Raw genomic sequence first — 22556 nt, 5'->3', positions numbered from 1 at the left:
ATAACTCTATTTATGGCATAATTTCATAGGACAAACACATTGAAGCATCATGCTGTCTAACTTAAATAGTTTTTAATTTGTCAATTATATCCTCTAATTGAAAAACAATGGTTTTTACCTGTTGTTTCCTGGCCACACAAACTGGACGTGTGAAGAGCAGCAGGTATAGAAGTGAGGCTGTAACATGGTATAGACGTGGGCATGTGTGATGAGAGCTTTGTTCCTATGGAGAGAAAGAACGTGGACCATCCGGAGTAGGGACACTCGTCATTAGGTTGAAACCCCACAGATATTTCCATCTCTGTATTTATAGAGAGTTGTAGGTTGCTTATTTATCAGCACTTCAGTACCCACCATTCATTTATGAATTTTCTCTGTATATTTTAGGAGCCTTGTTGATACTGTCTATGCCTTGAAGGATGAGGTCAAGGAATTGAAGCAGGTAATGCAGTACCAAAAGTTATCTTCTCAGATGACAGACCAGCTCTGTCTTGTTGGCCACTGGGAGGTGGTTTCAGGAGGAGCTCAGGAGCAGGTACTAAGGGAGAGTTAGTATTTTCTTTGCAGTAGCAGGTAGGTTTTATTTCTTTTACCACGTGGCCTTGAATTTCTGAGCCTTTCTATTTATATATATGCAGCAGAGTCCCAAACTTACATATTGCTTTCTTGTTTCTTCACATCTTAAAAAACTGTAAGCAAGCTCAGGTATGGCAGTGCCTGTCTACAATCCTAGCCACTAGGAAGGTTGAGGCAAGGGTATCATGTATTTGCTAGCCTGGTGTAGCAAGACCTTGTCATGAAAACAAAAGAAAAGGAATAATGAAAGAGAGATAAAAGAGGAAGAAAGAAGATAGGAAGGAAAGACAGAAAAGAGAATTGTCTGTGGTGGTTTATAAATTTATGGGTAATGTAGTCCCATGCTCCATGACATACACACACCCTATATGATAAGACTTAGTGTACCTGTAGGAAGGGGACGCACAGTGAGAGGGGAGTTGAGAGCCTTCAGCAGCACTTGTGGAATACTTAGCAAATTCTGGATGAGCCCTGGTTTAGTCGTGAGCTGAGGCCGGCCAGTGAGGCCAGGAGGAGTAGAGGCATTGCAGAGTTGAAACTTATGACATATGATGGCGCAGTGCTGGGATTCGGAGAGAACAGACATTAGAGAAGCTTCTCCCCATGGTTATGTAATGTACTATGGTGGGCAAACTTTCAGCGATGCAGAAGCACTGGAAGAGGTTTCAGGCAATGGGGGAGGTGATACTAAGTTCCCTTTAGAATGGAATCATCTCTCTAGATGGACCTGCCCCTGACATGATCCTGTGGATCTGATACTCATAAGATGAAGTTGGCACTAGAGATATTTGGCAGCCTCTTAGTACACGCTTGTATCAAAAAAAAGGGGGGGGGGGATCCTAAATAAAAAAGTGTGGAGCAAGCTGTCTGTGGGGCAGGTTCAGACTGTGGGAACACTTGGATTAAAGTGAAGAGTGTGGGAGGCTGCTTACACATAGGCAGAGAACCAAGAGACAGCCTGCTCTCAGAATATGTAGTCAGAGTGAGGGATGCCATGAAGAGAAGGGGGAGGGGGAGGGGAGGAGGAAGAGGGGGGGGGAAGAACCCCTGAGAAGGGCTGCCTTGGCTCAGTGATTAATAACTCTTTTCCCTTCTAGGAGAATAAAAAAATGAAGCAATGTCTGGAAGAAGAATTGAAGTCGAGGAAGGACCTAGAAAAACTGGTCCGGAAGCTGTTGAAGCAAACCGATGAATGCATTCGCGCTGAATCCAGCAGCAAGACCTCGATTCTTCAGTAACCATCACTGTGCAGGGGAGCACAGTGCCTTCAGCACATGTTAAAATGGCCAGCTGAATGATATAACTGTGCACTTAAGCTTTGTGCTTTGTGGTGTTGGGATTCTTTCTCTCTTCTTCCCTCCTCTCCTACCCCCTCCCCCTCCTCCCACCCCTGCTGTTTGATTCAGTGTTTGTTGCTTGGTTATCAGTTGATTGACACTTGTTTTAACAGGGGAAATAGCCTGAGGTGGTGGTAAAAATGGCCCCGATATTTTGCTCTGCCCAACAGCCCTTAACTACCTAATCTGCTGGAGGCTAAGCTTCTCAGGCTTTGTTTAGAGTAGGTGAAAATGAACACCTTTGCCCAGTGACCCAGCTGCACCTCCCCTGACTGTCATACGGCCCCTTTCAGTACTGTAAAAATTTATTGCCCATGTTGTCTGTTAAGATCAGGAACAGTGTAGTGCCCTTATACCCTTTGTGCTGGTGGCCATTTAAGGTCAGTGTGGTAGGAGCTCCAACTGTCCACACTGGCAGCAAGTCTATCAGCAAATTGCTTCAGGCAGTCCCCCCTCAGCAGGGCAGAGCCGTTTGATGGAGCAGATATCCCTAGTGTAGTGTAGCTTTACAGCCCAACCTTCTGCCTCTTCGTACGTTTTCTACCTCCCCCCAACCCTGTGCTTTTAGCCAGCCATAAAAAGTGCGGTGTAAATGATCATGGATTTGCTTTGTTTATTTCGTCAAACAGTTACTATAAGCAGTGACTTCACTTTGAATATTCTAATGACAACCTTTTCACCTTTCTGAACAACCTGGGTGAGAAGATATTGTGCCCTAATACACACCTTCCATCCCATCTTACCAAGTTCTGGTTTCTGCTGTGAGAAGACTCATCATGGGCCCCTACTATGATGAGACAGATTATACACCCAGTAAAAGGGCCCCTCCTAGCTGACCAGGTTGTCAGTGAAGCTGATTGTTTGAAACTGGTTTGCTCAAGTTGTTTATAATGTCCAACCATTGACTTTGTAAGTAGTCCAGGAAAGTGACCTGTGGAAAAAGCAGATTTTGAAGAGAGCCCAGAACACTGTATACCTAAATTCAACACAAGTCAAAATAGGCCGAGGATGGAGGAGCAGAGCTCTTGCCTACCTCCTTAGATGACAGGACACCTTGGCCAGATGGCAGAGTCACTAGAAAGAGATGCGGAACGCCAACCAAACACTTACACGTACATTTGATTGGGGCCTGTAAGTGCTGCTTCAAAACCAAACTCAAGACCTAAAAGTTTGTTGAGGAGCTCTTTTTCTTTGTGGTATGGAGGCTCTCACAGTTTCCATTATTCCATGGGTACAGTGCTATTGTCTCATGTTACATGGTCAACATTATAGCACCCACAGGATATGGAATATTCCTGAAGTCCAACATCAGACAATCGCACACAGCCATCTTTGTCAGCTTAGAGGGTAAAGGTTTATAAGAGTGGCTGTCCCAATTCTAAGCCCAGAGATTTCTATGAGACATCTTTCATGTAAAAGTATTTTACAAAAGGAATAACAGCAACAACCCATATGTTCACATGTGTCCTGTCTGTGCTTAGTCAACAGTTTGCAATCAGTATGCAAATTTTGTCCATAGGAAAAACACTTTTGTGGTCGACAAATAATTTAGTTCGTCGATTAAGACATTGAAAGGTCATAAAGGATGTGTACATACGCATGCTTGGGGACTTTGCCCTTCCAAGGAGAGCCCTTGGTACTCTGGATAATGAAACTTGTGCAGTGGGCTGCCCATGCTTACAGACTAAATAATATAAAGGAAATGAAGCCATGTTAGCCCCAAAGTCATGTCTCCATAGTTGTGTTGTTTACAATACTCTCTAAATGGGTTCCCCTTACTCTAATTACACTGCTGCCCTTAGGGGTCTTTCAGTTTCCCTTCTGTTATGTCCCTTCTTATAGGAGCTCAGATTTTTCTAAACTTGTTTTTATTTTAAAGACTTTTAAAATGAACATTTTCAATAAACAAGAATAAACAGTGCTTTATAAATAAAAGTTTTGTTTTGTTTTTTCTTGCTGACTGATGATAAAGAAAGCTGGCTGTTCTTTAAATGTCATTTTATTTTCAGCTGACAAATATGAATTGTTGGTGACAATGGCGTGAGCTTTCATTCCATGCACACATCATGGTAGCCATGGTCATAGGCTAATTTTAACATATCACGTATTGCCACAACTACTATATCTGTAGTGAGAACTTTGAAAATCTTTGCTTTTAACTTTGTTGAAATAGACAAAAATATTAACTATAGTCACTGTATTATACACATACAAAGTCTTCCTATTTTACTGAAACTTTGTCTACTTTGATCAAAATATTACCTTCTCTCTTTCCCCACTTATGTCCCGATTAACTCCTAGTTCCCCTTCCACGTCTATGAGTTTCTGTTTTTATATTCCGCATGTGAGGAATGAAGGAGAGCATGCAGCATTTATCTTTCTCTGCCTGGCTTATTTCACCCAGCACAATGCCCTCCAGGCCCATTGATGCTGTTACAAATTACTTTCTTCTTTTTAAAAGCTGAGTAGCATTCCATTATTTAGATACCATAATTTTATCCCTCTATTTATTCACAGATTCTGACTATAATTCCATCAACTATATATCTTTCTATGTATATATGTATATATCCATCTGTCTTCTATGATCTTTCTATGTATGTATTTTTCTATTATCTATCTATCATCTATCTATCTATCTATCTATCTATCTATCTATCTATCTATCTATCAGCAAGGTCTCACAGTGTAGCTATGGCTAGCCTGAAACTCACTGTGCATACCAGTCCAGACTTCAACTCACAGAGACCTGCCTGCCTCTAGCTCTCCAGTGCTGGGATCAAAGTGTGCTCATCACCATGACCAGCTTTAGGTTATTTTAGACCTTGAGGAACTGCCTTATATTTCAATGAGCATGGGTGTAAAGATAGCTCCGATTGTGTTTCTTTTAGAAATACTGAGAAGTAGGTTGAGGTTGGAAATTTTAGCTAGTCCACTCGCATCAGCCTTCCCCAAACCTACCTTTTCCACTTAAGGTTCTATTTCATAGCGTGATCATACTCTGCAATGTAGTGAGCAAATGTCACCCACTGGTGACATAGATCTTTCCTTAACTGCACTATCTTTCATCTTCTGACTTCAACTTACAAACTACTTGAACTGCATCTCACAATTTTCCTTCCAACATCAGGAGAGATACATTCCTTGTCCTATGCCAGTGCTCCTCCATATTTGTACTTTACAAGAGTTTGTCAATCTGTGATATTTTCAACTGGGACCTCTGGTATCCGCAGGTAGGATGAAAACTACATGAGCTGTGAACTGGGGGAGATAACTCAGTTGGTGAAGTGCTTGCCATGAAAGCAGGGGGATCTATAGTACATCATCAGAATACATGTCAAAATAGTGCTGTGGTGGCTTGCACCTACAGTCCCAGAACTGAAATGGCAAAGACAAGTAGGTTCCTGGGACTTGCTGGCCCTCCAGCCTTGCCTGCTCATCAGTTTCTAGGCTAGGGAGAGACCCTATCACAAAGACCAAGGGGCAACTGGTGAGATGGCTGAGTGAAGGTGCTTGCCTGAAGGCTTGATAGCTTGAGTTAAATCCCTAGAACAGTCATAAAGGTGGAAGAAGGCAACGACCTCCACAAAGCTGTCTTCAGTTGTCTCCCCACATGGGATGCTGTGTGTGCATTGCCCCACCTCTCATAAACCTGTTATAATAGTAAAATGAAGTCCCCAAATCCAAAAGATAGATGACTCCGGTGCAACAAGACCTGATGTTGACCTATGCCTTTTACATGCCTATTCTCTCATATGGAGACACACACACCTCGGCTCTCCCCCCCCCCCACACACACACGCATACACAGAGACAGACGGAGACAGAGAGAAGGAATTATTTGAGCTAGATACTGTCTATTCCTATCCCCGTGATTCCCCTGAAAACGTCAAAGCAAACATACATTTTCCTAAGTTGCAGCAAGGGTTCTGGATACAATGAGGGTTCAAATTTATGCCAATATTTGGGGTGGAGTGGGGAGCATTAATTTACACAGTCTGACTTCCTCTGGTGGCCTGTGGGACTTTCCCAACATATTGTGGCAACTGGAGTCTACATTGCAGTGTCTCTGCTCAAGCTTTGTGGCTGACACTGTAGCAGTAGCAGCACCAGGCTGTAGTCACAGCAGCAGTTGCCTAACATTTGGGTCACAACTTCCACGGAATGATTTTGAAGCCGTTAATTCACCAGAATCCCACTGCCTTTCGCTTCTTAGTCCCTGTGTTTTTGTTGATACTAAATTAACTTTCTGACTGATCTACCTTACTGATTCTTTCTTGCTTTGAACAGTTAAATTTAACTCCATCATACTAGCACTATATTAAATAGTTCACATATTTAGGTTTCTGCAAACCCTGAGCAACACTGTCAGGTGTTGCTCTCCACTTTACATGGGAATAAAAGCATGAGATATTGAATTATGTGGTACTTCATAGTGGAGGTGGGATTTGAACCTATATTCTGGTCTACCTCTTATATACCACATCCTTCTTCTGACTTTTGTACCCATGAAACGCTGCTTCTACACAAGCTGTCAACCCTTGAGAAATCCTCAAGAAGCTCTGTGTGGTGTTTATTGTTGCTTTTGTTTGTTTGTCTGAGACAGGGTCCTGTGTACTCTGGGCTGGCCTCAGATATACCACATAACCCAGGATGACCTTGAACTTCTATTTCTCCTGCCATTGCTTCTGATTTCTTGGATTACACACACATGCATTACCATCAAGGTATTATGAGGTACTGAGTATTAAACCCAGGGCCTCATGCATGATATGCAAGCACTATGATTTGAACTGCATCTCTAGTCTAGCAGTGAACACTTGCCAAATCTAGAGAATTGCTTTTCAATGGCTTCTCTGTTGTATTCAAATGCTATTCTTTGCTGCTGCAGTGGTCTTTCGTTTGTTCGTTTTGAAGGTATCTCACTGTGTAGTTCAAACTGGTCTGAATAAGTCGGGTATATCTTAAGCTGCTCTTGAACTCGTTGGTTTTCTGCCTTCCCAGTGCTAGAGTTACAGATTTGCAGATGTGCAGGGCTGCACATGGCCTTTTGTGCTCTTTCTCTCTCTCCTCCCCTTTCTCCTCCTCCCCCCTCCATTTCCTCTCCCTCCCTCACAGAAGTCTGTCTTTCTCCTACTGTCTTCTTCCCTCTTTGTATTTTTTTTTTTTGCTTTCACTTCACTCCACACTCGGTGCTTTCTTCCTTCCAATTTACAGGTCAGGGCTATCAGGATGTCTGGGCGGCTAAATAAGATTTTTGAATATCAAAAGTTTCAACTACTTTAGGATGCCCCCTTCCCTCACCCAACTGCAGTGCAGAACAAACCACTGTTCTGGGATCCACTGTGTGCTTCATTTGATGATGAGCCTCAGAGCAGTCTACTGGGACTTTCTGCTGACCCTCACCAAAGTCATCAACTGTGCAAAAAAAATAATATGCTCATAATGAGAATTGGAAGCAGGAAGATCATCATGGATTCAAACCCTTCAAGGAACACATAGGTCTAGGCCAACCTGTGCCCTGTCAAAAAAAATGCCAACTTTTCAGACGTGGACACTGACCAACAGGTTAAACAATTTGTCCGTGGTTATAAAACAGATAAATTGTGAAGCCTGGACTAAATTCTATCTGACTAGCTCCAGAGCTAACCACTATACTACAAGAGGATCAGAACAGCAATCATACTCAGTTCCAAGTTCTCTCTTCAAAGAGAGAGAAGCTCTCCACACAGGGGCTCTGGTCCTGTGGCAATGATTGAATACACCACAAAATGCATTCCCACTGGAAGCCCAGGAGTGTACTCCTGCTTCTGTTTAAGTGGGGTGCTTCTGTTCTGAAAGCATGGCACAGTGCACATTTGCATTTTGTGGTTCCTTACTTCCTATTAAATAGCAAGGACTGCAATATTTTATACCGCATGCATTTTCTGTGTGTTTAGAAACAAAACAAAAATGAGTGTGTATTTCAATTCCTTCTCCCCTACCTTCCCATGGAATGTAGAAGTAGCAGGGTTATGAAGTTGGCACTATGGGTTAGGGGCTGTGGCTCAGCTAGCAGACAGTTTTCTTAGCATGCACAGAGCCTTGGATTTAATCCCCTAATACTGAAGAAAGCAGGCACGGTGACATAGACATAATTCCAGAACCTGGGAGTGGGAGGCGAGAGGATCCTTGGTCAAGGTAGGTTACTTCTTTAGTCAGTGGGGTAGAGGGAGGTAGCAATCAGTGGAGTAAGCAACAGTGGAAGAGGATGGCATGTGGGCAGCAAGATCCAAAGTCTTATCTACATGCACTAGATCTAAGAGCCAGAATCCACTGCTCAGAGGTAGAGGACTTCTTGGGGACAGATAAAAACCCAAACTATTCCCCGAGTGACCCACTCCTGCTATCCCAGGAGGATGAGAATTGGAGGCAAGAAGATCATCATGGATTCGAGCCCTGCAAAGAACATGTAGGGCAGCCTGGGCCCTGTCCAGAAAAATACCAAAATAAACAAATCAAACTCCAAACAACCCCTACCTCAAAAGTATTTGTATCAGTAACTTGAAAGTGGTTATTAAAACCAGGGCTCTTGCAGAGAGATCCTATGGGTAGAAGGAGATGGTGAAGAGCTGCACTTTTGAACGAGCAAAGGGAGCTTCTGAGGAAACAAGGTGAGAGACTGGGGGGCCTTGTCTGCTTAGAAAGGTCTGGGATGGAGCTGTGGGAAGCGGCTCTAGAGGGCAGTAGAGATTCTAGAAGAGGACGTAGACTAGAAAATGCAGCGTTTTATATCAATTATAGTCTGTTTACAATCATTTAACTAATTAATTAATTTAAAGACGTTCAGTATACAGGCCTGCTTAGCCTGGATCTCACTAGGTAAAACAAGCTGGTCTTGAATTTGCTACAGTTCCCCTTCATCTCTCCGAAAGTATGTTGGTATCTTGGGTGTACCCCACCACACACAGCTGAATACAGCTGTTTTGAACAAACTCCTTACTAAAGGTAGAAAAAATTTGCAAGATAATGGTTCCCAAGGAACAAGAAGGTACACTGAAACACAGGGGCAGTGTTTAAATCAAAAGAGCATGAGTATATGAAGATGTACTGGGGTGTTCTCTTCTTGTTTGTATATCCATTTCTAGGACATACTGTTTACAAAATGGTCAGCTCTGAAGCCACACACATGTAAACAACAAAAATACTCAGTGGGTTATATTTATGTATTTATGCATATGTATATATATATGTAATACTAATAATCAAAGAAAAAGAGACTACCATCAATTTGAAAGTGGAGAGACATGGAGAAGGTTGGAGAGGGGGCCTTGGGCGTGTCTATAGGTAGGAAAGGGAAGGGGGAAAGAAACGATATTATATCTTATTTAAAATGTATAAAAAGTAAAATTAAATATATCTATCTAGGTGACACACTATTAAACTCGCGATGTCTCGATCCTATTCCCACTAACTCAGACAAATTGCATAGGAAAGATTATGCCACAACGTGGACATTCAGCTGATGTAAGAAGGAGAGAATTATGATGTATATGTTGTTGTTGCCCTCTCTTTTGAATGAACTAATGCCTTCCTTCACGAACGCATAGGATTCCGGCCTTCCTAAGGAAGGCCCACACTGTAAGAGTGTCATGGCCACAATCTACTAGGCTGCCATGGCTGCTACCTCACTTCCTTCAAGCACTATACTGAGTTTTGTCAGCTGGTACTTTTTTTCCCCCTTCACAGTTCTGGCCATGGACCTCAGAGACTCACACTTGCTAAAAAAGCACTCGACAGCTGAACCACCCTGACCCCATCAGGAGTTAGAATAGTGGAAGGCTCACCCTCAGGATGCTTCAGCTCCATTTTCTTGTTGTTTAGAGCGCAACCACCTAGACAAGCTGTTAGAAAGGTTGGCTCTTGCTACTCATTGAGGGCTCTCTCTCTAGTCTCCTTCTACCTTCCAGAGCAGGATGGGAACAGAGGACGAGAGTGTTTTTCAGTGACCAGGCTTCCACGTCATCTATCAAAGCCATGGCAGACTAGAAGAGAGTATGCTCTTACTGGTATAACTTATATAATATGCTCAGCTTAAGAACTATGTTTATGGTAACAGCTTTTCACCAACCCCTCCAAAAAAGTTGGCAAAATTACTTCCAACTACTTCCTCTTCCTCCCCACAACCTGAACGAGAGCTATACAACAACGATAATGTTAGAGGATCTTTATTAATCAAAAAATAAATAACATAATCATTAAATTCACTATGGAAACAATGGAGATTTCAGGGAGCTACGACAGATTCCTTTAAATATAGTCATTCCATCAGGAGGAATTAGCAGGCCAGGAACTGTTGTCTACAGTGACCAGACAGTGTTGTAGACAGATACAAGGTAGATAATAAGAGAACAACAGCCTGATTCCGTGTGTGTGTGTTGTGTTGTGTTTTGTGTGTGTGTGTGTGTGTGTGTGTGTGTGTGTGTGTGTGTGTCTGTAAAAGACAGAGAAAGGGAGAGAGATGGGGATGGAGGGAAAGAGAATGGAGACATTGAAATACTGAGTGTTGGGGTATTGGGGGGAAGGTGGAGGCAGAGTTTCTCAGTTCTCCGTGGGAGACTTTAGAACCTGGCCTACTAGGGCCACAGGGACCCCAAGTCAACCATAACAGATTGTGAGCTAAGGCTCACAGTTGCCCTTCTGCATCTTTCCTGGTAAGTCAAGTACACTGTCCATTGAACAACACACCCATAAAACAACAAAACTGAGCTCCGTTAGTTATCCGCTGTTTCATCAGAGCTCTGTCATCTGTGCATTATGGCTTTGTCTTTGCCTAGGGCTCTCTGGTAGTCTGAATCAGTGGGCTTGCTGTTTCAGATTGTAAGTTGTTAGGGAGCAGGGTCCATTAGGAGTTTGCCTGTCCTGTAATTCTGTTATTCCAGCTCTATGTGCCTTGGGGGTACATAATAAATAGTTTTCCATGAGGAGGGTCCTAGGGTTATAAATAGGCGGTTTAACACAGGGCAGGTCCTAACTGATGTACTGTATCTGGAAGACTGCCAGCATCAGCCCTGCTGCAGCCTAGGACAGCATACTGTTCAGAGTTTGAGTAAGCCAAAAGATGAGAAGCCAATTCCGTGGATCACTTGGCTTGCTTCAGTCACGTTGACAAACACAGAAGCACCTGCTTGTAATTCAAATACTCCGCCCAAGTGAATGGACTGTTGCTCACAAAGCTTGGAGGAACTGTGGGTATTCGCTGCCCTGAGTAAGATTCTCTCTGACCCACTGCTGGGCTTCAGCCAGAGGCTGACGATGAATGGACGTTGACTCAAAGGTTCCCGATTAGAGCAGAAGGTGACTTGGGTGTAGACATAATAGAGTCCTTCTCTTTTAACCGTCAGCTGTCTCCCATTTTCCAGCACTACCAAGTTGCTTTTCATGGTATAATATCCTTTCTTCGCCCACTGAAGAACTGTAGGAAAGAAGGGGAAGCCCTGGTGAGTGTAAGCACAGCACGGTATATATTCTAACAGGAAGTAAGGTTTAAGGTCGGATGCCAACTTTGTATGAGAATGAACTCTCAAGGCACATTATGACACTCAGAGGCACAAGGAATTACTGATACCACGTTTATATGGGCTTCAGAGTTATGGTCAGGTTTCAATCTGGGTTTTCTTCAAGCTTGGGCAAGTCACTTGATCTCCCCAGATTGGAACGTGACCCTAACTTTGAAGCAACAGAACAGGGGCAGGATTACAGCATTTTTTCAGAGCCCTGAAGAGGCGAAATAAAGTGGTAGGTAACAGCCAACTTCTCTCTTTGGACTTCTCCAAACCATTTTGCTCCTGGATTTAAGAAAGTTCGAATGATCAACCAGGCCTGGTGATGTGTGCCTAGGATTCCCAGACAACACTGAGGCAGGAGAATCTTGAGTGCAAGGTTAATGTCATCCTTAGCCACATACTGACTTTGAAACCCATCTGAGCTAAGTGAGACCTTGTCTCAAAACAACACAAAAGGGACTGGGGTGGTCCGGCATAGAGAAGGTCACTGAGACACACTGGTACCCAGCCTACGTGAGAAAAAAATGAGTCCCAGGTTCGAGGAAAGCCCCTATCCAGGAGACTAGGTGGAAAGTGATAAGACAAGAACACCTTCATTTGATCTTTGTGTGCCACCCCTACCCTTCACATATGTACACATTCACAAATACATACATACACACACATAAATGAATGAATAAATACATGTTTTTAAAATGAAATGCAAATGCTTGAGATTTATGCAGTCATAAAATTCTTGCTAATGGGAATGGGAACAGTTAGCTTATCATGAAAGTTACAAGGCTAGACTTGTCAGTCTATCTAGATTAGCTTCAGCTCGGAGCCAAGACCCCACTTCTTTCTTCTACTTTACGCTGCTGCAAACCTGACCTGCCTCCCACGACCAAGCCTAAAATAGGCAAGGAAGTATGAAAATAAACCATGTGTTCATTTAACTGTGTTTTGATCTCCCATTGTAGTGGGTGCCATCAACTTGAAAGTACCCATATTCTTGCGGCTAGGGCAGAGTCCCCACCAACAGTGTGCCCTTTTCTCTGCCGAGCTGCTGAGTGAGTTCAAAGTGCTGTGTGCACCCGATTTCAAATCTCAGCTTCCACAGCTAGATTTGATGGGGGCGAGGGTGGGGGGCAGGGAGAAGTAAAAGTATTAATATATATGCTTTCTTGAGGCTTTTTGATTATTTGATTTTCTTATTTTATTAGGGCATCTCGTTGCATCTGATACATTGCACCTCAAATTTTCTATAAAAGATGCTTGTTTTGTGATGTTCTCACTTTTGAACCATTTGATCCAGGAAAAAAAGACCAGATTCTCTTCTGTTTAATAAAAAGATTACCCACTTACATTTTTTCCTTTTCTGAGACAGGATCTCACTAGATACTCTTGGCTGGCCTGCAAACTTTCTGTGCAGACAAGGGTAGCTTAAGACTCACAGAGATCTGCCTGCCTCTGTCTCCTGAATTTGTCCCCTTTTGAGGGAAGACAAGGTTTCATGGACCCCAGGTTGTCCTGGAATTTACTTTGTAGTTAGGATGATCTAAAACATATAACCTTTTTGCTTCCTCCCTAGCACTGAGATTGCAAATAATGTGTGCCACGTTGTTAATGGCTTCTTTCATTTTGTTCTTACCAGGGGATGTAGGTCAAGTTTGTAGCATCATGTCCAGAACGGAATGAGAAATTTGAGGTGGCAGTGCACCGTACTGTCTTTCCTATGTTGTCCTGTACAGATCTACAGTGATATAGACTGTGACATATTTCACAGTCAGGCAGTAACAGTTCTACACCCTTTGAAGAATTCTAAATTCCACTAAATATATCCAAGGACCAAAAGATTTGGGTGCAGGTGGACAAGTACTAGTAGGAGGTGATTCTAGGAGGTTTCTCTGTTGCTGTAACCTACTGCAAAAGTGAATATGTGAATGGCTTCTCTGGTCACAGCACTAATTGTGATGTTTTCCTATAAGCATATTTTTGAGAGAAGAGTATATGACAAAAATACTAAATATTAAGAGAACAACTGTTATCCATGAAGAATGTTAGGTCACTCCCTTGATATCACAGTGAAGGAAGCTAAGTTCTGGCACATTACTCAGGTATAGCATAGTTTAATAATATAACTTTCTTCCACATTAGTTGATTTGATATTCAAAACTACTCTGTGAAGTAGATGAAAAAGAAAACTGCCACCCAATGAATGGGATTTGCCTAAAGTCACTTAGCAAGAAGTTCTTAGCTATTAAACTCAGGTGCTCACAAACTCCCTAACCAGTACTCTTACTTATATACCGTGAGCCACAAGATCATGCATGTGCTTCTGTGTTATAATCATAGGGGAGCTCAAGTCACCTTGAAAACAACATAATGCAGTGTCTTCCTTTGTTTCTCTGTGGCTTTGTCTCTTATACACTCACACATGCACACACACATACACACACACACACACACACACACTCACATATGCACAAATGCACACACATGATTTAGAACTCCATTGTAGAGCCCTCTGCTGAAGCTTTCTAAGGCTGATCCCATGCTCATGCCTTGATGTACATGGGGAATTTTATGTTAGCATACATGTGTCCATCCATCTACAGATGTGATTCATTTTGCAGTAGTAGCTATCACAGGGTAGAGATTTGGGGAAAAATAAGGTCTGGATGATGGCCGAATGCATCTGGAAATAAAAGCATTTGTGCTCAAAAGACCACAGTATGCCATCTGTTGTTACTTCATTGAAAAATCTAACGTCTCAGTGCCTATTGATCTTTACAAAATGATTTTTACCTTTAATTTCCCTGAGGTCAGCCCCACTGAGACAGGGGTTAATCATACAGGGATTGACAGATGACAACAAAGACCTCCTGTGGCCCATTTATACACAGTGAAGTGGTTTTAGAAGGAGAGATGTTCCCTGCGAGGAGGTCACTACCTGCCATCTCCTTTTATTCTTGCAAAATAATGGTTTCTCCACCCAGTCATTCATCATTTAGAATCATCAGCCACTGAGAAAAAAAACATAATGAGAACATAGGGACTCTTTCCCACCTCCTTTTGTCTCTCTAAGCCCCATCTGTGCATTTGAACTGACTGTGATAACAAAGGACAGTGTATGGAGAGTTATATGGGTACCTTGGTAAATTGGTCCCTGGAGGAAGAAAAGTGCCTAATGATTAGGCTACGTTGCTTTGGAGTACCGACACACACACACACACACACACATACACACACACACACATACACACACACACACTCACTCACACACTCACTCACACACACACTCACACACACACACTCACTCACACACACACTCACACTCACACACACTCACACACTCACACACACTCACACTCACTCACACACACACACACTCACACACTTGGGTGGCTTTCACTCTGATGTTATGGGACTTACCAGATGCTGCATTACTGTTGGCCTCACTTACAACATGTGCTGCAATTTGAGGATCCTCATCACCTGAAGTGAAACCAAAAGCAAACTGTCAGGCCAAAGAAATGTACAACAGCTCATGGAATTCATGGGTCAAGTTCTGTAACTGCATAATAGTGATCGCGCTAGAGTAGTTTGTGTTAAGGGAAGGAGAACTGGTCTGGAATCTTTCCCACTGAAGGAAAAGGAGGCTTCTAGTACTTCAAAACACTGAATTGGCTGTTTCCATAGAGTCTTTTTCCTGCTTGGTATTCAATGCTCCATTCCACTTAACATAGATAGACTCAGGCTAAAATGTTGTTCTTCACTAAATGTGCCTTGAATCTTGCATACTGAGCTAGTGATATGATCATGGTATCTGGTTGGGTCAAATGGCTTTCCAGACTTTCAAATCTAGCTGTTTCATACGCAAGAGCCTTGCTTCCCAATTAAAAGTGCCCATCTCATAAAGGTAGAAACTGTGGTAACTTTCTTTCCAGTTATGAGACTGGTGCTGAGAATTTTGTAGGTATATTATGGAGATATTTTGTCCTGCATGATTTGAAAGTTCAGTTCAGTCAACTTTCTGATTTCTCTAAAGAGAAACATCTGTTTCGAAGGATGATTCCTCAAAATCTCATGAAATTAACAGGGAACATGGTATCACTGGTTACGCCTTGCAGTCATTGTGATGATGAAAGCTTCAGGGGAATCAGAGGAATCATTAGAATCCAGACCAGTGGTTATGATAGGTTCTGAGCACTCTCTTCCCCCAAGAAGAGTATCTATACCTTCCTATATATGCATTTCTGCCTGTGTATTAAATTTGTGTAGCTGTAGCATTGGTTTCAATAACCTTGTGATGTTATAGTTCCTGCAACAGTATCCTGTGATATAGAGAAGTAATCACTCTTTGCTCAGTACATCCCCAAAGAACAGAAGTGTGCCCAATAAGTGGACATTCCAGGAAATTTTTGAGGAACACAATTGGGAGGTTAGACTTTTTTTGAGTAGATATGGGCCTTAATATGATTATTAGAGCTATTCAAAGATAGACCAGGATGTCTTATTGAGTATAAAGTATCCAATTTCTAGGCATATCTAAGCAGAGGCCATATGCTCAGTAATGCCTTCATTCATATTCTCAGGACTGTAGTAGAATTGGGAGCCATCAAGCTCCTTTCATGACCTCCAAATGTCCAGGACACTCTCACTTTAAGAACAAACACATTTTAGAATTTAGCCGGTCTGTATTCATTGGTCCCAGAAGACCCACTGGGTACTGTCCTCCCACAAAATAGTTATCACTAAAAGATGAATGCCAATTTTACCAAATGAGAACTTTCTTATCATTTGGTCCTCTGAAGATGGAGCCAAATTGTGTGGTCCTTTGGATAAAGGTATTGGATGTGGGTTTTGTTTTCCTATTCGCTATTATCAATATTAAAAGGAACATCTCCTCTTCGACATGGACATAAAAAGCCTTTATATCTTAGAGGCCTGAGAACGTACCAGTTTAAAAAAAAGTCTTATTTTTATTTGCAGGGTTAAATGTTCCCTGTTTCATGTGTTCAATCTAAAGCTTCTTTTCACTCTTAAAGCATTTATCGAAATCTGTAAACAGCAACCTACCTCTTTGCATTTCAAAGCTCTTTTCTTTTTTCTCTTCTTTGTTTAACGATATATCCTAAAAGAAGAATCATTGCAAAACATCAGTTGACCGAAGCTTGTTTTAGGAGATTTAAAGGTATCATCTATTTGGCGATTCTCAGTACTGTGTTGTCTGCTTCTGGTGACAATTATAATATAGCTTATGATGCTGCCATTAATTCCACCATAGCAACTGAAAGTCCCTGGCTCTGACAGATGAGCTGACAGCCCAGAAAACCCAGGGGAGACCCTGGAAGCAAAACCCAGGCCTTATTATCTCCATTACAGTGCTCTCCCCAGATCAGAGGTTGTGACTCTGACCCTTTCTATGACCCTGACCTCCCTGCCTTTTGACAGATATTGATAAATAATGCTGAATGGGGTAATAATTCAACCATTGAAACTGGCATATGGAATATTATCAAACAAATGCAGGGCTTAGGTCTCTAAGCATAAGGTTAGTTTGAAACCTCTTAAGAAAAGATTTGAATATGGTCAGGGGAAAGAAATCCAGACTTTGGATGTGTTTTTATGGGTGGTTATTCTGTGTTGCCTACACTTATTTTGAGTAATCAACATTCAGCAAAGATAGCCCTTCTTCTAATTCTAGTGATGATGTTCAGAACACTTAGTTTCTTATTTGTATTTTGTCCTTTATTTGAAAATCCTATGCACATTGTTTTGTACTTTTAAGACTGGCTCTCACAAAGCCTAGGCTAATCTTGAACGTGTTATGAAGCTGGGGATGACCTTGAATTCCTGATCCTCCTGCCTCCGCCTCCCAAATGCTGATTGCAGGCATGTACCACAATTCCTACTAAATGTAACACTGAAAATTTTCTTTTACTTATAACTTGAAAGAATGCTGGACATACTTGAGGAAGCTAGCACGGACTTCCTCCTACGGAGCTTTGAGAGATGATCAAGACTGTTGCCGCCATTTTAAGAAGACGCAATCAAAGGCCTGGCAAGTATGAGATCAACCAAGGGCCTGAGACTTAAATGAAGTACAGAAAGTAGGATCGCACTCACAGACCTGGCTCAATCTGTTCCACCACTTTCTTCTGAACAGGCAGGAAAAGAAAACAGTAGTGCTTACAGATCTGATAGTCCTATGCTCCTTGCCATTCCTGGAACCTAATGCCTGCTGGGTCTTTCCTTCCCATTTCTTACCTCAAGAAGGCATTTGTGTGGTTACTCTTGACTATTTTAACTACGGGCTCAGCTTGGTTACCAGATGTGAGTGAGGGCTTAAGGCACTGAGAGCCCCACAGATTAACTTTCCATTTGAACTATGATGGGGGCACCTTGACAATGCAGCAACAGGAAAATGTTTGCAAGCTGACAAGTAAACAAAGACTCTTTGGTGTCTCTTCAAACACTAGTGCGTGATGATTGAAGTCGAGATACTTTTACGTTAGGTGGTTGCAGTGGTGTTGGGGCCTGGCCCAGATGAAAAACGTGAAATCAGCAAACTTTGTCGTTTCTGCACCCCGCCTTGACTTTTGTGAACTTTCCCCCACTCACACTCCCAGAGCCTTTCTTTTTTAATTTTTTTGTGGCTTCACTCTTCACTTCAATTGAAAGGGGTTTTAAAGTCAAATTTCAAAAAATAAAAAATCTTGGATTATTGATTTCTCTTTCCATGGAGATTCTACATGGCAGATAAGGCTGTATTGAGCTGTTTAACCTGAAATTGAAGTGATTTAATGCCAATCAAAGACACCTCAGAAATCGGTAGACAGATAACCATGAGACTAGCCATATTAGACAGGGAGCAAAGTAGATTTTACTATGTAATTACACTGTTCAAAGTGCTCGCCTCCACTTGCCCTAATTCAAGCCCTGACTTCCACATTGAAAGCTCCCACGACTCCAGCAGGCCCTGTGACTTCAAAGTTACTGTAGGCCAGACTGGTCATGGTCCGAAATCCATTAACATAAGCTGAGAAAACACAAATGTAATCTCGAATTAGTCTATAGTTGACTTGATGGGCTCAACAGTTCCAAATCCTGTTTCAGAGTGAGACCTCTAGGAAAATGGTGACCTAAAGTGGGGAGCAGTAGATACAGGAGGATTAACTGATGGGAAAACTTTGAATTTTAGGTAAAAATGGCATTGCTTGGGGCTCTTCAGCTCACAGGTAAGCAGTACGTTCCTAGAGCCTTGGCTGATATGCCGAAAAAGTTCTACTTTTTTTTTCATATAAGCTGAAAAGACCCTTTCCCTTACTCCGATCCTTGGTAGATGATTCTGGAAGCTTTCTACATCTGACCTGAAGGAGGACAAAAAGAATTGGCAGGCCGCCTGTAAAACCTCTGGCTAACAGAGAGAAAAGGGGAAAAAGAACAAGCCATGTTCACTGCCATTCAAGGATACTGAAGTTTGATCTCAGACTGAGAGAAGGCCAGAGCTGGTAGTGTCCATCTAGAGAGTCTCAGCCTCTAGGACTCTACATGTAAGCACCGGAGAAACCTAAGACATTTCCTAAACTCACCAGTCTTGCAAATAAAGTGTTAAGAATTGTATGTAAATCCTAGATTATAGAACACGGGGTTAATACACACAAGGTACAAAGAACTAATCCTTGTACAGAAGTAAAACAATAAAATCTAAATTAAACTGGACATAGTGGTACATGCCTGAGGTTAGAAGCAGGAGGATTCAGAGAGCAAGCCTTCAGCTACATACAAGTCTTCCACAAATTGAAGACCATCCTAGGCTACTCGATTATCTCAAAAATTTACAAAATAAATAAATACATTCTAGCTTAATTTAAAAAACTTAAAAACCAGTGGCATATTTGAACTGAAGTCTGATCCCAGTAAGTGACTTAGGAATGAGCTTTTAGAATCTTCTTCCATACAGGAGAATGCATATTAAGTTCCGAAATAAGTAAGGTCTGAAGAGGACAATGAAGTTGGCTTGGCGGGTAAAGGCCAAGCCTAAAGGTGTGAGTTCAACCTGCAGGACTCACACAGTGGAAGGAAAGACGTGAGACTCGCAAGTTGTCCTGTGACTTCCATGTGTGTCATGAATTTACAGACGAAGTAAGCTCCTGAGCTCTTTACTCTGTTAACTGATTATATATTTTCTGTACATGGAATGAAAACCTTTTTGGTTGCACATGTCCAACTCAGCCCTGCTCTGCTTTTTAGCCTAAGGCTTTGTGTTCGTTTCTTTCTTTTTGTATATACACATTTCCACACCTACACATATGCGTGTGCATGTATATATGTGCACAAGCATGTTTATATACAACACATTTTGATAATGTCTCACTCTGTAGACCAAGCTGGCCTGGAAGTTTTTCCTTTGACTTTGGCCTCTTGGGCACTGAGATCGAAGCTGTGACCACTATCCCGGCTTACAGTTTAAACCTTTGCAGGGTCAGAACTCAGTTTGCACAACTGGGAAATGTACTAAAACTTCTCGGTGAAATCCGCCAGGCACTGAGCACCTTACCTTGACAAGGTCTTCAAATTGCCTTCTCATCTCCTCACAGTTGAGCAAGGATAAGGACCCTTCTCCTTTGTTGCACCTCTTTAGCTTTTTTACGAATACAAAATCCTCGTGAAGGCTTGCTTCCTCCTCTACCTGTTTTGAAAGAAAGGCTGATGAGAACCATAATGAAGAAGAATGCAGCTAATCACGCCTGCCTTCACACTCGCTTCCACGGCACTGACAGAGGGGGAATGGGGGAATATTAGAAGTTATTGTGCTGGATTCCTGCTGTTCGGTACTTGCCATTTAAGCAGCTAAAAAGCCGGTGATTCTGATGTCATATTACCTGTGCGTCTGGATAGAAATCACAGCTATTCTAATGACTTTTTCATCTCAGCCTACCACAACAGCAATGTCCTATAACTGTCATTTTTCCCCGCCAGCCATAAAGTAGTTTGCTGCTGAGTAGTTTTCCCTTTTCATGGTAGTGTTTATAACGTGGCCCAGTACAAAGGAGTTCGCTCACAGCATGAATTTATAGTTACACCTCTCATTTCTTCAGAACTTGTAGAAAGCATTTGCATTTTAAAAAAAATTATCTCTCCTCAACAAAGTGAATGCGATACTTTGTTTTTAAATACTTGAGTAATTTAATATATGCCATTAACTCATGTTGTCAACGAATTCCATACAACGTCTTCGTGTCTTAAGTGCAGATTCTTAACTTTCCAAACAAGAACCAATCTGGGTATAGTAGGACATGTGTAAACTCTATACTTGTAGGATGAGGCAGGAGTGTGCCTGTGAGTTAAAAGCCAGTCTGGTATATGTACTGAGCTCCAGACCCTTCTGAACTACAGCACGAAACTGTCATTTAAAGTTCACTTAAATATTACAGCACATTTGAGTCTGTGTGGGCTACAAGTTCCCCATTATCCTCAAGGCCTATCTCTATACAGGCATTTGATGAAGCCCAGCAGGTCACAGATGAATAAACGAACAATCAGATACCCAACTTGTCTCTTTGTTCCTCTGTGAAATCCAGTTGAGCAGGCAAGCAGATTATCTCCACTCTCATTACCGTCGCTACCTCTTCTTATATTGATAGAAACTTTAGGGCCTTCATTTAGGCCCTCATCTCAAAAAACGGGCAGCCAGTGCCCCAGAGAGAAGACTGCTACCCATTTGTTGGTACCTAGCCACTGTCACTTCCAGCCTTGTAGGAACAACTAGATACTTGGTTGCTTTTCTCCTAGTCATCTGTGATTAGCATTTCATAACATAGCCCATATGCCCCTCAGTGGATATGAACCAGCACAAGGGAGCAGGGTAAATCCTGAAGTTACTTTTCTTAAATTGTCTGCACCCTTCTTGTCCTCTCTTGTCTTTATCTATCCAATCATTTAAGCACGTAAAATACCTCAGAGGAGTACAGAGCAGTTTACAATGGCAGTTGGCATTGAAGAGTGGGACAGACTGCACCATTCTGACTTTAAAAATTGGCAGATTGGGGGCATTGTCCGTGTCTGTACTAATTCAAAACACAGTGGAAATTCAGATCAAATCAATGCTCTTTTTCTCTGGCTCACTTTTAAAAGTTGTCCTCGTGGGGCTCATTTAAAGTTATCTTTGTGGGAGAAAATAGTTTACTAAGGAAGCACCTTTTAGGAACTAACTGCTGCTGGTGGTCCAGCATGTACTACCCTGGGCCAGGCACTATTCTTTTCGGGGCTAGAATCTTTTGCTCTGTGGCATGGGCACTAAGTCTACCTCTATTTCCCTGATACAGAAAAAGCAATGGAAGTATGAAGTGACGTGTCCAGAATCTCAATGCAGTTAAAAGCCAAACTAAAATTCGAAGCCAGGCTGACTGATTTCAGATTCTGAGATCTAGGCAACAAGTAACATGCCACAAGAATATAATCCACTTAAAGGGTTTACTGTTCTCCATCATTTGGGTAGAACTTAGCTCAACCTATCCACAAATTAGTAAGAACCCCCCAATTTAGTTCATTCAGATTTGTAGATCACCTTACCTTATCCAATCTTCTATGAAGATACACAGCAAAAAGCACCGACCCAATCATCTGGGTGATAAGAAAAACAGTAAGTAAATACATAAAAATCTTCATGCTCGCTGGAAGCCCAGTAGCCACAGATCTGGGAGAAGGTTGGCTGTATGTTTCTATCATGCTGGCTGAAAGCTGAAATGGTGTCTTCTGACCAAGAAGGTGGCAGAGGCAGCATGAGAAGACTGTCAAAGTGGCCACCTTACTCAGGATTAGTTAAGAGCGCACAATCGTCGCAACCCACACTTCCTGGAAAATGTGCTTCGTAGTCTTCTGTCCCAGCAAAAAAGTTACGTAAAGGTTTTTTCTTTTCTTTTTTTAAAATTACACCCATATCATCCACTTCCAGGCTTTCCCTTTTGTTAGTAAAGAAGAAACGAGTTTCTTCTTCCATACATTCATTCTTGCCTTGAAATGTCAGACTTCTTAAAAGACAATGGCAGTATTTTCCTATTGCTGTCTAAATGTTGGGGTTCACCAGTTTCAAGGAAAGTGACAAATGAGT

At 42.1% G+C, this 22556-nt stretch overlaps 2 protein-coding genes across 18 annotated transcripts in view; one reads left to right on the top strand and one right to left on the bottom strand.

Moving 5' to 3' along the window:
* Arhgef6 (Rac/Cdc42 guanine nucleotide exchange factor 6) overlaps window positions 1-3848 on the top strand; it is a 120079-nt gene extending 116231 nt beyond the window's left edge. For all 17 annotated transcript variants that reach the window (XM_039099908.2, XM_008773653.4, XM_008773652.4 and 14 more), the window contains 2 exons: window positions 388-442; window positions 1674-3848. In XM_039099908.2, the coding sequence (XP_038955836.1) occupies window positions 388-442; window positions 1674-1814 (196 nt within the window). In that variant the 3' untranslated portion in view covers window positions 1815-3848. The remainder of the gene's footprint in view (window positions 1-387; window positions 443-1673) is intronic.
* Window positions 3849-10524: 6676 nt separating this feature from the next.
* On the bottom strand, window positions 10525-22241 carry Cd40lg (CD40 ligand). The gene is made up of 5 exons (NM_053353.2): window positions 22019-22241; window positions 20004-20135; window positions 16520-16574; window positions 14873-14935; window positions 10525-11367 (listed from the first exon to the last, which is right to left on the bottom strand). Exons 1-5 carry the CDS (start codon window positions 22172-22174, stop codon window positions 10991-10993), a joined length of 783 nt encoding a protein of 260 aa, NP_445805.2. The 5' UTR covers window positions 22175-22241; the 3' UTR covers window positions 10525-10990.
* Window positions 22242-22556: the final 315 nt, after the last annotated feature.

The sequence above is a fragment of the Rattus norvegicus genome, chromosome X (assembly GCF_036323735.1).
Source record: "Rattus norvegicus strain BN/NHsdMcwi chromosome X, GRCr8, whole genome shotgun sequence".
Classification (NCBI taxonomy): domain Eukaryota; kingdom Metazoa; phylum Chordata; class Mammalia; order Rodentia; family Muridae; genus Rattus; species Rattus norvegicus.
This window is presented reverse-complemented; position numbering and strand designations above follow the sequence as displayed.